The 16,666-nt window shown below is 43.1% G+C and overlaps 2 protein-coding genes across 2 annotated transcripts; one reads left to right on the top strand and one right to left on the bottom strand.

Moving 5' to 3' along the window:
- The first annotated feature begins 2,780 nt into the window (after positions 1–2,780).
- Positions 2,781–6,015, top strand: LOC124674849 (F-box protein At1g70590-like). Its single transcript, XM_047210904.1, has 4 exons — positions 2,781–3,372; positions 3,710–3,843; positions 4,287–4,469; positions 5,366–6,015. The coding sequence occupies exons 1-4, from the start codon at positions 2,796–2,798 to the stop codon at positions 5,537–5,539; spliced, it is 1,068 nt and encodes a 355-aa protein (XP_047066860.1). The 5' UTR covers positions 2,781–2,795; the 3' UTR covers positions 5,540–6,015.
- Positions 6,016–6,212: 197 nt separating this feature from the next.
- On the bottom strand, positions 6,213–12,582 carry LOC124672575 (copper methylamine oxidase-like). The gene is made up of 12 exons (XM_047208782.1): positions 12,111–12,582; positions 9,859–9,968; positions 9,474–9,779; positions 9,142–9,254; positions 8,712–9,042; positions 8,405–8,620; positions 8,082–8,318; positions 7,763–7,948; positions 7,408–7,548; positions 6,865–7,133; positions 6,697–6,778; positions 6,213–6,580 (listed from the first exon to the last, which is right to left on the bottom strand). The coding sequence occupies exons 1-12, from the start codon at positions 12,307–12,309 to the stop codon at positions 6,458–6,460; spliced, it is 2,313 nt and encodes a 770-aa protein (XP_047064738.1). The 5' UTR covers positions 12,310–12,582; the 3' UTR covers positions 6,213–6,457.
- Positions 12,583–16,666: the final 4,084 nt, after the last annotated feature.

Genomic DNA, 16,666 nt, shown 5'->3' with positions numbered 1-16,666 from the left:
GATCTTGAATTATTTTTCAATTTTTCACCAACAATGTAAGGAGAAACTAAAAAAATTCTTGTGAACGTTTGATCAATTTTGCTAGAAAAGTGCTTCTGAGAGAGAGAGACAGAGAGAGAGAGAGAGAGAGTACTAGTTTTTGTATTTAAATTGTGTGAAATGTCGTGTTCTTGAGACCGTGAGCGTTAGCATCAGTTACTGAATGTTGCTTTGATTGGTGACATGGATTGGATTGAGCCACCCATGAGTTTTGAACCCTGGATCAGCTTTAGTTCCAGCTCAAATGTAGATTTTGGATTCTGCAAGGTGAATACAAAGAGTCTAGAAAGGGAATCACAACAACAACTTTTTCATGGGGGTGCGTGTATAAATTGTTCGTGCATTACCACTTGGTTTGCGGCGGAGATTAGGCAACGATGATGCCACTTTGCCTGCGAGGGTAGGAGGACCTACCACCCCGCTTGTACGGGTGGAAGGGCCGACCAAAGATATTGCATAGCTCATTCTAACTATGAGAGAATTCTTGAGAGGTTTAAGGGAGAGCGTTGGGACGAGAGACATGCGAGAAAAACAACATAATAGAAAGTGTTATGGCGGAATTGTATAGTATCATGTATTTATGTGATCCATATTGGGTCTACATGGGTCTGCCCTTGCTCCCTGAATTATAAGATGTTTTACATATTTCAATATGAACTACATGCGGACTAAAATGAGTGAAAAAACACATTGAAATGTGTCTAGATACATATGATTCAAAAAACTACAACATCTTATAATTCAAAACAGACTGATAGTTTGGTTGAATTTAGTTGAAATTTAATAATTCTGAGATGAAATATACTAATGATGTGATTGGAATCTCATTGTTCCTAGTAAAAGGTTCTTCATTGTTGATGTTTTGTGATGAATTTTGGTTGAATCTAATTGAATGTGAAGCTGAAAGTTTAAAAACTTTAAATTGAAATATGGTGGCCTTGAAGTAAAAATATAGCATTCGGGGAGTAGAAAATTCCACGTAGTGGGTTCAAGTCAAAATGTCACCATTTTCAGTTGAAAATTGTGTCCTTTAGAGTTTCTAAGGAAAAATAAGCTAAAAAGGATACACCATGTCTACGAATTTGATAGGTTTTAGGCTTGCCATAACAACCCGCACGGCAAGAGGCACATGAGTTTGTGTGAATTAGCGCCACCTCAAGGACAATGTCACGCGGCTCTTTTGACTAGGTCTGACACAGTCTAGGAGCATCTCAGCTCTTTTCTGGATTAGATTTTCTCAAGTTTATTGGTATTATAATCCTGTTATCCGATACCGCATGATCTTAGTTGTCTAGTAGTGCACCTTGTATGCGAAGTTAAGCACTCTGATGTGAAAGTTAGCGTAACTATGTGATAACAATGTAATTGGTCATAGAAACATATGCATATGCAGCATTTGATCCATACAACATCCTTAATCGTTACATATACTCCCATCCTCTACGATATGCTTAGTGAGTATATGATTCCGTCTTTAGTGAAGGACTCAACGTTTGATTCGATGTTCTTAATAACAATTCCAAGATCCTCTAATAGTAAAAGTAGGTGTCAAAATTTAGTCAAGGTCGTTGCTCCTCCATCGATGTTTAGCATGGTGAATATTGATGTTGATTGGCCTTGAATTTTGCGTATCGAGTACAATCTTGTTGTCTAGTAATGAAACTTGTATGTGAAGTTAAGCACTCTGATGTGAAAGTTAGCGTAAGTATGCAATAGCAATGTAGCTGGTCATAGAAACATATGCATATGCAACATTTTATCCATACAATATCCTTAATAGTTACACACTTCCACCATCCTCTACGATATGCTTAGTGAGTATATGATTCCATCTTTAGTGAAGGACTCGACGTTTGATTCGATGTTCTCAATAACAATTCCAGGATCCTCTAATAATAAAAGTAGGTGTCGAAAATTAGTCAAGGTCGTCTGCTCCTCCATCGGTGTTTAGCATATATCGCCATCAAATGGATCAATATATACCGAGTACAAATTTGGTATGCCTTGCATAGTTGCGCTAGCTGCTCTCTGCTACCCTCGGTCCTCCTATTTTTTGTAGTTTGGCTCGCCGTTGTGGTGCTTTTGCTCAAGAGAATCGATTGTCCTATACTATCAACCACCAGATTTTGATAGCCACCCATGGCCTATTTACCATCTTTTCTATGTTCTTTTTAGCCTTTGAGCTTTCTTTCTGGTACTATTATTTCTTTTTAATTGAAACCGGAGAACCCCTTACCTAAAAGAACATCTTTTCTTAGCAATGCATCCTTCACTAGCAAAACCCCTACCCCTAAGGATAACCATTCCATTATCTGCTGCCTTAGCTTGAAAATAAGTCGTACAAGGAAAAAGTTTATATATACAAAAATGAGGATAAGTTTTTTTGTGTTCAAGTTGAAAAGTGGATGGACATAGGTTAGTAAATTCTTCATTATTGAAGATGTTGGTAGTTGAACTGTACTCCAATTTAGCAACACGTAATCAAACTCTTCTTTTTGTCAGTGTTTGCGCTCCTTTTTCTTCAAGAAAAAACCCAAACCCAGCCGACCAACACATGTCACTGTCAACGGGCCCAACCGAGTGCTCGCATCGAGACGGACCCCACCTGCATTCACACAGCGGCCCAGCCCAAATCCATTGACTTCCCTGCCAATCCACCGTCCTCCTCCTCCTCGTGCACACACACCCTCTGAATCCCCAACCGCTTCCCCCCGAACGGCGAACGCGGGGCGGCTCAACGCGTCCCCAATCCCCTCATGGACGCCGCGAGCCGCACCTGGCCGCCGCCCAACCCCTCGCCGGCGCCCTTCTCCTCCCGCCTCCGCGTCTCCTCCGACTCCCACCGCCGCCGCCGCCGCCGCCACTCCAAGAAGTCCAAGCCGGAGCCACCGCCACCGCCCCCCGCGCCGCCCAAGACCGCCCCCGCCGGCTCCGGCTCCGACTTCGCCGACCTCCCGCAGGAGCTCCTCCACAAGGCTCTCTCCGCGTCCGGCGCCGCCGACGTCTCGGCCGCCAGCCGCGCGTGCCGGGCCTGGAGGGACGCGCTGCAGCCGCTCCGCGAGGCGGCCGCGCTGCACGCGCACGGCCGCCGCCTCAAGCACGGGCCCGCCGTCCCCGCCCCGTGCGGAGTCGAGGGGCGCGACGTGGCGCGGCGGAGCGCGCTGGGGATGTTCCAGCGGGCGGCCAGGCTCGGATCCGCGGCGGCGATGGTGGACGCCGGGCTGCTGTGCTGGGAGGAGGGGCAGCGGGAGGAGGCCATGGGGTACTATCGCAGGGCGGCCGAGCTCGGGCACCCTGTCGGGATGTGCAATCTCGGGGTCTCTTACCTCGAAGGTATCAGTGATTTGGGGTTACGGGATTTCCTTTCTTGGGTACTTGGTTCAGATGGTAGCTGAAAGGTTAGGACCAATTTGGCTAGTGTCGTAGTAGATGTGTTGATACTCGGGGAATTATTGATTGCTCCGCCTCATCCGTCTACTCTTTTGCTGGGTCTTTTTACAGTAAACTTTGGTGTTCTTTCAGTCCGATTTCAAACTCTGAAGAGTAGCAAATACAGTACCTAGCTCCTAGTGGAAATGGCTTCTAGGTTTTGTTACGCAGTCAAACTCTCTGTCTCGAGCCATATTAGAAATTTAGAATTGACTAGCTGTCAAATTTCTTTACGATACAGCTGATCCACCCGAGGCCGAGGAAGCTGTTAGATGGTTTTATCCAGCTGCATCCGCAGGCAATGTTCGGGCCCAATACAACCTAGGCCTCTGCTTGCAGAACGGAAAAGGAATCAAGCGGAATCAACGAGAAGCTGTAAGATACCATTGTGCTTTACTTTTTTTTTTTCAAGTCCAAAATAGTTTGTTACTCTAGATGTATATATAGTTGCTGCTCCGATTCACTGCTGTAATATTGGGTTTCTACGAAAATGGCCTGTAGCAAATATTTTCTGAAATAAGTTTTTCATCAGGAAACCTCCATATGCTCTTATTTTAGCTCATGGCGATTTCGAAGCTGATTTGTTGTGTTCAAGCTTTTAAACTAAACTTGCTTTGGTTGCTGAAAACTTTGCTAAGAGAAAGGATCCTTCAACCTTGACTGGGTTACCCTACTAAGGTAGTCAGGATTGTATCACCAGGATCAATGCAAACTGGTGGATGCCATATTACCAGAATACTCATCAACCTTCTCTGTAGCAGTTACACTAAGGTTTTGCTTCCCTCATTTTTCCAACTGAAAGGAACTTGTAAATGCAGGCAAAATGGTACTTGCGAGCTGCAGAGGGAGGGAATGTACGAGCCATGTATAACGTTTCCTTGTGTTACTGCTTGGGTGAAGGGTTTACGCAGGATCATGTGCGTGCAAAGAAGTGGCTGCAACTAGCTGCTGACTGTGGTCACAAGAAGGCTCTTTATGAGTGTGGTCTTAAACTATGTGCGGTATGTCATTTCTTATCTTGTACCACACGGGGATGCTGTTTTGTCTATCTAAACTATTTCCATGATAATCTGAAAATATTAGTGCATTTTTCCAAATGGTTTTCATTTGGAGGCATATTGTAGTTAATCGTATATTTGTTTGTTTTTCCTGCATCCTACATTGCTTGCTTACATATAACATTGCATAGTGCATTATTGTTGCCCATATAAGATTAGGGATGTAAGCTTGGTTGCTCGAGGTTCGAAGTTCTCAGACTACATAGGTGCGATCAACTTTCCTGCTTGGGACCTACATGAAACCATACCATTTTGATGTTGACTTGGTTTGACTTCGGTATCTTTTTACTCAAGGAGACTTAGGTAGACAGAACTGAAAGGAATAGTATATACTACCTCTGTCCATAAAAGGATGTCACGAGTATGCCTAAATTTAAGTGTATCTAGACACTTCTTAGCGTAATATTGATACATCTGAATTTGATACATCTGAATTTGGACAAATCTCTGACATACTATCTTGGTCAAGTTAAATAGATTAAGAGCAAAATGTCGTACATTACCAGCAATGTCAATTTCTTAATTGCAGAGGATAACTACCACCAAAGTTGGCATCGGACACCGATAGTAGGCTGGGTCATTGGGGTGTCGTATAATATGTCATTAAGTAGACACGCCATTCTTGTATTCAGCTTTGTTGCTGTTTGGGATGTATTTGCTTGGTTTTCGTAAAGAAGCTGTTGATAATGGTAGCAACGTCGATCAGATACGTCATAACCTGTTGCATTACTATGGAGTATCATTGGCTCTCCAATGTTAATTGTTTAGTGTGATGTGCATTCACCTGTAATTATTTTAATTTTTAAGCATCCGTTTGTGATGATGCATATCTTGCTTAGGCAGGAGACAAGATCAGGTCTTTCATGTATCTAGAGCTGGCAACACGCCGCGGAGAAGCAGCTGCCTCACATATGAGAGATGTAATGCTTGAATCACTCTCTCCCATGAATACACAACTTGCCCTGTCAGAGGCTGATAAATGGCGACCGAAAGCCCTCTATACCAGAAGATGACCAGATGGACCCCTCCAAATACAGACCATTGTGCTGGGCATTGGCTACATCATCTCCAAGTCCAAATCGGAATAGGCATCCCTGTTGGCCAAGCGGGGCATTGGCTACATGATCTTCATGTTCATTGTTCACCTTAGTTCTTTGTAAAACCTACCATCCCAGGCTGCTTCTGGGGAACTTGGTCAAGTGGCAATGAACTTGGTCAAGCACGCAAGAATTTCTATGGCAATAAAACTGTATAGTGTACAGCGTATAAATTTCTTGGTTCAGTTGGCCTGAAGATTGAACCATTGCATCTCTGTAATCCATAGAAATTCTTGAGTGCTACTGACCAGATGTGTGAAAACTCTGCAACTAAAAGGAACAATCTGCTAAAATGACATGCAGCTTTGGTCACTGGGTAAATGTTGAAGATACACAAGGTGCAATGTATCTATAATTAAGATGTATATATAAGCTTCCAGCATTTCTGTGGATGCCATTGTGAAAACGGTTCTTATGATTGAAGTTTTTGCCTGTCGTTTTTTTTTTTTGCTTTTAGGTTCTTTGACCTTTGTACCCTTGAATTTACAGAGGTCTCTTTTGATTTTTGAACCTTGTAATTACTCAACGATTGTGAACATGACAGTGGAGCTAACAAAAACGGCTACAGGCATTATGACGGTCCAGGGAATGATCAATGACACGATAATATTCCCCAGAAGGGACATGGCTGTATTTGTGTAACACAACTTTTATTTATACATGCATTATGCCAGTCCAGCCTTCATAACATGCTACTAGTGGCCCAACGTTTAATCCGTGCAGTCAACAAAGATATTACAGAAAACCATACACACCATATAAGAAAACAAATTTTATTCGGAGCAATATTCGTAGTAGTACTGCAGCAGTTTATCTTTTTGTGGCCCTGCAAGCTCAGAGTTTGGAAACAACACCATTCTGGATGACTTTAGGCGAGTCAGCTTCCTTCACATCAGCAGCATCAGAAGTGCCAGGAGGCACGTCAACCGCAGGCGAACAGTTGAAGAATCCATGCGGCTGCAGTGGAGAAAATAAGCTTAAGTTCAGCTGAGATCGATTAAGTAATGGACGATTTCCTCTCTGAAACCAAAACTACAGCAGGAGGCTTCACAGGGTCAGAATGTGGTACGTACCATGAGCATGAAACCAATGCGTTCCACTGGCATGACAGGCCAGTCCTCCAGCCTTGGGATGTGGGTAAGTCCAAACACATACCTGTAGATGCAGAACACAGTTGTAAGGATCGGGAACTGCAAACTCAGGAGAACATTGTTAGCTATCAGCGTGTAAGAGGAATGTACCAGAGGACGATGTCAGTTTCCTCCAAGGGTCTATCCTTTTGAACCCAAGTAGGTAAGCCCTCGTGTAGACGCGGATTCTGATTGGGGAACTCCCCTCCGGGGAACTTCTCGTCACTCTTGTATGGTGTGACCCAGAGATTGTGCTTTAAGAACCCGGCTCGTCGAAGGAACTTTGCCTCAGGTAGAGCGAACGGTAAACAGTTTGAACCAGGCACGAGCCTGTAGCCAGTTGGTTGGCCGGTTCGGTTTACAGCCCTTGTGTTCCTGACCTGATCAAGATGAAAACCAGGAACAGAAGAAAATCAGTATTCTGCTTTGCTGTGGTGTGGATATGGTGTCGGTAATATTTGACATGCTTTTTTGTGCAGCTGGTATGTCTTACTGACATCTACTCTACTGAAAGTCAGGAGATACCAGCTGTTTGACCACAGAGATGCTGATATTTTAGCAATCATTATGAATTGATGCATCACCCTGACTGATCAACAATAACATAATCAAACGAAGAAGAGAAACAACAAGCATGTCTGCATGTGCACTTACGATCCAATGTCGTGCAGATGAAGGATCGCAATCTCGCATTGCCTGCAACTCAGATTTCAATATTTTTTCTTCAGCGTAGAAAGCATTGTTGTGCACATTATGTGTGCCTGCATTTTCTATTTTGACATTTACTTCAACCACCTGTGGTATAAACAAATGAGTCAAATATACCACATGTTTGTGCAGCACACAGGACAGGGTATAATCATAAGGCTCTGCTTTCAACCAAAAAAAAGTTACTGTAATAATATTCCGTAATAGGACAAATCAACTTCTACTTAGTAGATGCAGTGGTACTTAGTCTCTCCTGGGCATTTTGATATCATGAATAAATAAAAAGATGCAGGGGACCCACCTGATTATGTGCCTCGTTAGGTTTGCAATCAACAGCCATGTCCATACGGGCAATAAAGAAATGCTGGTGAACAGGTGCATACAGACTAGGAGCGATGGTTGTACCATATTTCCTTGTTTCCCCAGGCATCAGCGCTCCCAAACTAAGAATTCCAGTAAGTTTTATTTCAGCCTCTATCTTACCATCCTATAGCCAAGAAAAAAGAACAAATGATTACATTGCAATAACAAAGTGGTAGAACATGGAAGCATCATACTACTTAATTAAAAACTAGGTTGAAGTATGTACTAAATCTCAAATAGTCTATTCCAATAGTTACCTGATAAAAGTGCCAGTAAAACCCATATTCATAGTTGGCAACTGTGCAGATAAACGACACTGTCAGCCTCCTTGATCGCCTAACTTCTGCTAAACCAGTTCTCCAATCTTGGTGCTTCCACAGGATTCCATGGTCCTCCTCATGCAAACAAACACAATTTTCAATCGTCTCCACATGACCCGTAAAATTTGTGAAGTGTGCATCAAAATACTTTATGTAACCCAAGCAGTCACATCCCTGCACAAAGGAAGAACAGAGTATATTAGTCAGATCAACGTTCAAATCACAGAAGAGATAAAATCGCCTAGAACTGAGCAAATGACCTTCTTGAGGGAATGGGCATTTTTGCCAAGTCCATCTTCTCCAGCATCAAATGCATTCTTTCGATAATGTGGTTCACTCGGATCACCATAAGGAACAACCATCTCAACAAAGCTCAGCCTATGAGCTATAGGTCGACGTCCACGACTACCATCAACATATGCAACAGAATAGATAACCAGACCCTCTTTAGGGGTGAAGCCAATACGGAAGTTCCACTGCTCAACATCATTAAAAGTGTTATTATCTCTAAATGATAGGTTATTAAAAATACCGGTATGATAAGTAAACATATTGAGAAAATATTACCTTCTGCCATTCCACAAAATAGCCATTGATACGGAAGCTTGGGCCCTCAGGTTGATCGATAATAAGAGGTTTCAAATCACTTCGATCAACACCACCTCTTGTTTCCCCAGGAGTGTAATTTCTCAAATGATCTGGTGGCGGCAGAGGAACAAATTTCCTATCCTCAAACTCTATGACAACACTATTCTGCATATCAACAACAACATGGATCCCTTCGACAGGTCGAGCATAACCATTTTCCATGGGACTATCACTCTCAGTTAGGCAAAAGATTAGAGGCCTGGCAAGTCTGCGACTCGGAGCATCAGCTTCACTGTAGTAGCCCGCGCACCTGAGATTTATGAACGAAGTCCAAATCCAATTTTCAGTATGATGACGTAAGCTGAAAGACAATAACTATAATATATGAGTTTGACAGTAGCTAGCTTACCAGGCATCTACCATAACAAGCTCCATATCATCCACACCTCTTTTTTTCATAGCTTCAATAAATGGAGGATAATTTTTTACTGTAGCTTCACACTCAGCATATTCCATTGCATCCTGAAAATTCAAAATAATCATCGTAAAACATTTCAGAAAACAGCAGCATAATGTTCAAAAGACAAAAAGCTGAGTAAATATTGAAGAACTACAACGATGCAAGTTGTGAGCAATAATTAAAACACAAAGATTTTTGCATAAACTAATTGATTGCCATATTTAAATTTGGGATCAAATAGACAAATGAAGGCAATATACTAACAAATTAAGTAGGCCTACCATTGCAGGCTGAACATCTGGAATAACTTCAGATGATATCACCTTCCCTCTGTGATGTCCACCTCTGGTAGCGGCATGCACTTCAGATAGTTCAACTATCCAAATGGTAGTCTCATTGGAACGTCTGTTGTAGACAACAAGCTTGGCCCTTCTGGGAGGCAACCTGCTTGGAATGACAGGAGAGCCTTTTGTTCTAGGGAGCAGTGATGGTTGGAAAGGTGGGAAAAAGTAAGCATCAGCCAGTGCTACAACATTCTTTTCTGGTTCCAATAGCACAGCTTCGACAAAACGCATGCTGTCTCGTTCCTATGATTTAAGAATATCGCTCGTTAATTCTGTTTCCAAGATTGTACAGAAAAGTATGTGAAAAGTTTTGTTGACAAACCTCAGGAGATTTTCCAGCAGCTCTTACAGTTGCAACAGCCACTGCAATTTCGGCAGCAGATAACGGGTCTAAAGGGTGGAATCTCTGGGCTCTTGTCATTATAGGTATCCCTGCATTGGTTTCACCCAGCAGAACATCATGAATGGAATGGACAGTAATGAATATAACTTAATTAAGGCATGGTATCAGACAACTATGATAGGGAAGATGTATAGTTGTTGCTGTGGAAAACATGAAAGCCAGTAAATAATACTCCCCCCGTCTCATGAAACATGTTGGAGACTGATCAAAATTTGGATGTATCTAGGTAGTATTTAGTGTCTTGATACGTCCAAATTTAAAAAAAATTGACATGTTTCATGGTACCGAGAGAAGTATATCTTCATGTCTAAATGGAAACAGTGATCCTGCCGGTTTTTGAAAAAAACTGATGTCTTGTGGACTCACACAAATAACTTCCAATAAATTTCTACAAGCAAAGCCAATCACGGAGCACTAAACATAAATAACTCTTCAATAACATAGGTCAAGCATTCATAGAAGTCAATTTGGCAGGTCAAGAGCGCCATGCTCCATGTGGATGGCAAAAGAGTCACTTGATTGAAAAATGATTGTTGACCTATTTCTCTGAAGCAACATAAAGAAAACAGCAATGACATGGACCATAGTGTATAAATGCAAGTCTTAAAATATTGTTCTATCCACTAACGTAGTTATGAACAAAGATAAGAAAATATAGCATTGCTTTATCAACACCAATTTGTGTCCCCCATTCATTGCCTACAGAAACTAAATCCGAAATCAGTATGATCTCGCGCAACAAAGTTCAGTATGATCTAGTTAGCCAAAGCACATAGTATCAATTATGTACAATCATCCCTCTACATAAGTTGATGATTGGCAGATGAACCTTATATGGTAAGTTAGGTGACATTTCTTCAGATCAGATAAAGTTCTGTCAGTGTTCCAATGTTCTTTCGAATATATATATGTTCAGTCAAATTGAAACTGATGCTCGTTAACTTCCTGAACATAATTTCAGGAATTCAAGAGATAATCTACCAAGAATGATTTGTCTGAAATATAGCAATGATAATTTTGGTTTATATGAGATGTTCAGGGCCATGCACAAATCTACAAATAGCATAATATGAACTTTAAAGGCCAGCTCAAATGTTTTTTTTAAAAAAAAAATGGAGCTCGAATGGGTTTCACCAGACAACCATCGAATGTTAAACTTGTGCACCCTGCATAATTTGGCATCCTCACAAACACTACTTTAAGATAATATGCTCAGCAACCCCGCAAACGGTACTGTTATGAGATAATATGCTCATCACCCGCAGTGCGGGCCAGATGGGCCATACTGCTTGATAAGCGCTTATCCCAAGTGTCTAGTGGCGCATCTTGGAAGTGTGAGTGCCTAATAATCGAGAATCTTATTGGTCCGTCCATTGTCAAACAACATCATTATCGATACGACCCAGACACTTTCCTAACTTTATTTATTTATCTACATGACACCTCACCATCAACCAAAAAGTATAAAGGAAACAAAAAATGATCACTGCTACTACTGATCAAAGAAAAGGTTGAAGCGAGCGCCCAACTAGTATCCAGCATAAAAGCCAAAACAGTAGACAACAAAAGAGACAATTGAAAGGTTTGTGACAGCATGGCCATGGTAGGCACGCCCATCACGTCATGACCCCACGATTCAATCATCAACTTAGCTATAATAAGGTATAGTGTAAACCGAATATTTTTGTTAATAATATGGTGTGGATTATATTGTCACAGAATGTACTGTAGTATAATATACTAGTTCACAGTGTCCCTGCAACATGAAAAAAGGAATTACTCGGCGATCTGCATACTCTGCTTGCATGCATAGCAGATTAGCAGAACCATGTGATCTGCAGTTCTGCACAAATCGCAGACTGATTTTAATTCACGGATTTCCTACCTGGTATTCTGGCCCTGAAACTGTAAGCCTGATCCTCCTACATATTCTGCTTGCATGCACACGGGGACTGACTGAACTCTATACAAACACCACACACTCGCGGATCCATGGGGTTGGCTAGAAATCGTGATCAACATAAATACCGTCAGGTGCCGTGCCGCATGGCGCTCGTTCCCCATGGCCCCAATCAACCACGCCAGCTTACAGATATCGACAACATAGATACCCATGAACCAACTCGATCGAGAGATAGGGCGGTGATCCGCGATCCCCGTATAGTACATACCTTTAGATGAGGCCTTGGCGGTAGTGGGCTGGACCGCGGCCCCGATGTCCTCCATCACGGCGCCGCCCCCGGCCGCGGAGACGACGCGCTCACCGCCTGCCATGGAGACCTTCCCGGCCACGGCGATCGCTCTGCGGGCCCCGGCGGCGTCGCGCGGCGGGAGGCAGCATGCCGTCGCCTTTTCCTGAGCTGAGGCCATTGCAGCGGATTGGCGAGCTGACCGTGTCCGTAGTCTCCTCCTCGTTCTCCGATCCCACGATCTGACATACAGCACAGGCCTCCGCCTCCCCGCGCCTTCGTCCTCCCCGCGCCGCGCTCACTCCTCTCCGAGTCTAGGAGTTCTACGGGATCGGGCCAGGGTTTCGGGGGCGGAGAGGAGGGCAGGCGTTCTCTCCGGGAGGGGCCGAGGAGCGGAGAGGTTTGGGGTGGCCGGCGGTGGAGAGGAGAGTGGAGCTAGCTAGGGCCGGAGCGGTGGCGGACTGGCGGTGGGCAGTGGGGAGAGGAGAGGTTCTGGGGCGCGCTGTAGAGGGAGGCGATGGGGGATCACGTGCATTTATAAAAGGCGAAGGGGAAAGGTGACTGTGCGTGCGATCGATATTGGTAGGTGGGTGGGCTGGATTCAGGATACTTCCTGGATTATCCTACATGTACACGTAACTGTACCCTCACGATCGCGCCGGCGACGGGGTTTATCGAACTGTTTTCCACTCCTACTCTGTGAAAGGATAATGGTGCTTTTTTTTTTTTTTGCTATATTTGATTTACTTTTTCAAATTTTGAATTTATCAGTCCTCACTAGTAGGAGATTGAATCTCTGCTGAGCCCACGGCCACCTTGCGTTGCCAAATCATCTCATCTCCTATCTCTTGATTTTCCATAGCTATATATGGCTGTATTAACTTTGTTAAGACCTTTCTTTTTTGTAAAAAAAACCTTAATTAGACCATTAACTACGACTACATCTTTCCTGATACGTACTCATGTTCATTTTTTTAGAGAGAAATCAGGTACTTTAACATAAATGCAAGGAATCCCAGCTCAATAAATCCTTTCCATTTTAAGTTTAATTATATCCCGATCTCATGTATTCCATCATACAGCACATGCATGCTTCAGTTATGTCTGCCTGTACCGCGGTCTTATTCGAGAGAGACAATGAAAAGGTACGTGATCTGCACTAGTGATAACTATAGTGCACGAAATCGGTGTTGGTTAATGGTGTGATGCATGGGAAATATCCGCTATGGACGGTCTTGATGTTTTGACACATATGAAACTGGGAAAGCCTTGATGCTTGGCACAACAATCACGCACTCATGTATCCATGTAATTAGGCTTTCCCACCGTGTAAGACCGCAACAATAAAGTAGTAGTAACGGGACATCATGTACCAATGTCTATTGCTCTATGTGGAGGCCGAGATCTCAACCTCCACTATGAAGAAGAGGGTGGGGGGGGGGGGCTGTGGTCTTATTCGAGAGGGACAATGAAAAGGTAACTTCACGAGTGATAAATATAGTGCACGAAATTGATGTTGGTTAATGGTGTGATGCATGGGAAATATTCACTATGAACAGTCTTGATGTTTTGGCACATATGAAAGTGGGAAAGCCTTGATGCTTGGCAAAATAAGCATTCACGCACGGATCCATGTAATTAGGCTTTCTCATCGTGTAAGGACTGTAACCATAACGTAGTAGTAGCACACTCTACCTCATGTAGCAATGTCTATGCAGAGGTTGGGATCTCAACCTCCACTTTGAGGGGGAAAAGGGCAATGTAGTAGTGTGTTCATCACATGTATGCTTCAACCATATCTAATTGGACTACGGTCTTAATTAAGAGAGACAATGAAAGAAAAAACTCCAGTAGTGATAAAAAAATGGTTTACGAAATTGATGCTCGTGAACGGTGTGATGGGATATTAGTCACTATATGAACAATCTTCATGCTTTGGCACATATGGAACTGGGAAGGTCTTGATGCTTGGCACAACAAGTATGCACACACGGATCAAGTAATTAGACTTTTCCACCATGTAAAACTATAACAATAATGTAGTAGTAACTCACACTCTACATCAAGTAGCGATGTCTAGGCAGAGGCGGGATCTCAACCTCCACTTTGAGAGGGAAAAGGCAATGTCATAGTGTGTCCATCACATGTATGCTTTGGTCATGTCTTATTGTACTACTTTCATATTTAAGAGAGACAATAAAAGAAAAGAAAAACTATACTGGTGATAGAGACGTTGCACGAAATTGATGTTGGCGAATGACGTGATCGGATATTATTCACAATATAAACGGTTTTCATGCTCTGGCACATACGAAACTGGGAAAGCCGTGATGCTTGATGCAACAAACACACATTGTAAAAATGATGCAGTAATACGCACACCACTATATCATGTAGCAATGTAGTACATCTATGTACAAAGGCACGGATCTCAACCTTCATTTCGAAAAAAATAAAAGCAACGCAGTAGTGTGTGCACTACATGGAGGATACAATCATCAAGTTGGGTATGGTGTTTTGGCTCATAGGTCCACATGCACCCTTTTATGTAAAGTGAATTTCAAAATTATTTTAGAATGTTAAAAACTTCTCAAACAAAATCATGTATGTTCATCTGTTTGTGGTGAAATGATGTTTTTTTTTGCCACCTATGTAAAAAAGAGAAAGTCTCGTGAAAATACATTGGAGCATACAAAAATTTCTATTTTACGTAAGCCACAAAAAATATTTTTTATTCGGCGGCACTTCGTGTGAGAGCATATTATGTCTAAACATACACCCATATACTTTTAAAAAACTTTTAGACATTTTGACATGTATTCTTGCGCAGTGGATGCATCTACATCTACTAGGCAAAGTGAATATCCGCACCAAGTCACGGATCACGATCGCGATGGATCTCACCAAAATCAACTGTTTGGCATAACCCGTGTGCGCTACTCAATTGCAATTGCCAGGGATTCTAGTAGCTAGTTAGCTACTCACTTACTTTAGGCGAATGATTGATTGTACTTTGCAGCTGGCTTATATTGTGTACACTCTCCTTTTTTCTTAAGCAAAAAAGAAATAGGCAACTTGTACTGCTCATATTCTTGCGGCAGGAAAGCGCCTTTGTCTCTCCTGCTTGTCGTGCACCCGGAGAGGAATATTGCGGCATGGCAAAGCAGACCAGGCAGCAGTGTACTGCGTGCATGCGTGTGTGCCCTGATCCTGATGAATAATGCGTTAAACCTCAGCAGAGGTTAAACCTCAGCAGAGAAAAGAAAGAAAAATCTTTCGAGCGATGTGATTTATAGAAAAGCTAATTGGTGGTACGTACGTACGTGTGACTACGTACGTGAGCCGTGAAAGCGAGAGCGCCGATCGGGCACGCAATATATGCTCCGTGACAAGGATCGGGCCGGGAGATGAAGAAGGGCTTATCAATTATCATGCATCCTCGCCAAGGCGAAGCTGGACGGATCCAATTATCCGGATCTCGTTGCATTCTCACGTACGGTAACAGCCATGGTTGGTGCTCCTACCTGATGATGCCTGCCAACGCCTTGATGATTTTAGGACGAAAAACTCAAATTGCATTAGCCTGGCTAGCTACTACTACCTATCTCGAAGATTCTGCAACGCTGATTGGACTGGACGGCCACGTATATCTGACAATTGGCTCATGCTGGGTAATGTGTTCAAGCATCATGCTAACCCGCATCGTTTCCAATCTCCCGTTTGAGAACTAGCTAAAGTTGCATGGTTAGAGCATCTCCAGTCGCGTCCCCAAACCGTCCCCAAACCGCGTCGGATTGAGCGTTTGGGGGACGTGTTTTGTTCGTGCCGCATTTGGGGGACGTCGCTCCCCAGCCGCGTCCCCCAAACACCGCCCCCAAACATTTAAATTACTTTTTTTTAACACATAAACCATTTATCAAATGTAGCATATGAATAAAAATGTTTGCGAGGATTGTTTTCAAATTAAATTACAACAAACAATAAAACAAGTAATCAAATATAATAAATAGGGCTAGATGCTACATCAAGGTGCCACAGATATTTCCTTTGATCCTCCACAAATGCTCAACGAGATCAGCTTGAAGTTGATCATGAACATTGCTGTCACGGATCTCTGCGTGCATAGCGAGAAAATCAGCAAAATCTGCAGGCAACTCATGATCAACCTCCGCAAGAGGGCCTTGACACTCATAGGGACCAACATGTGACCTAACATGATTCTTGCGGTCATCCTCGATGATCATGTTGTGCATGATCACACAAGCCTGCATCACCTCCCACATTTGGTCGTGAGACCAGCTTAGAGCAGGGTACCGGACAATGGCAAATTGTGCTTGAAGCACACCAAATGCCCGCTCGACATCCTTCCTGCGAGCCTCCTATCGCGTAGTAAAGTGGGAATTCTTCAGACCTGATGGATTCAAGATTGTTTTGACAAAAGTGGCCCATTTTGGATATATACCATCGGCTAGATAATAGCCTTTGGTATATTGGTGGCCATTGATCTCATAGTTGCATGGTAGAGCATGCCCTTCCAC

Source organism: Lolium rigidum, chromosome 7 (assembly GCF_022539505.1).
Source record: "Lolium rigidum isolate FL_2022 chromosome 7, APGP_CSIRO_Lrig_0.1, whole genome shotgun sequence".
Taxonomy (NCBI): Eukaryota; Viridiplantae; Streptophyta; class Magnoliopsida; order Poales; family Poaceae; genus Lolium; species Lolium rigidum.
This window is presented reverse-complemented; position numbering and strand designations above follow the sequence as displayed.

What these genes read in the sequence shown, in the direction of transcription:
- LOC124674849 (XM_047210904.1), top strand. Translation starts at nt 2,796, where the DNA reads ATGGACGCCGCGAGCCGCACCTGGCCGCCGCCCAACCCCTCGCCGGCG. An exon ending in AGCGGAATCAACGAGAAGCT is followed by an intron (nt 3,844 to 4,286) that starts GTAAGATACCAT and finishes TTGTAAATGCAG; the next exon opens with GCAAAATGGTACTTGCGAGC. An exon ending in GTGGTCTTAAACTATGTGCG is followed by an intron (nt 4,470 to 5,365) that starts GTATGTCATTTC and finishes TATCTTGCTTAG; the next exon opens with GCAGGAGACAAGATCAGGTC.
- LOC124672575 (XM_047208782.1), bottom strand. Translation starts at nt 12,309, where the DNA reads ATGGCCTCAGCTCAGGAAAAGGCGACGGCATGCTGCCTCCCGCCGCGC. An exon ending in CTGCTGGAAAATCTCCTGAG is followed by an intron (nt 9,780 to 9,858) that starts GTTTGTCAACAA and finishes CTTAAATCATAG; the next exon opens with GAACGAGACAGCATGCGTTT. An exon ending in CTTGTTATGGTAGATGCCTG is followed by an intron (nt 9,043 to 9,141) that starts GTAAGCTAGCTA and finishes CATAAATCTCAG; the next exon opens with GTGCGCGGGCTACTACAGTG.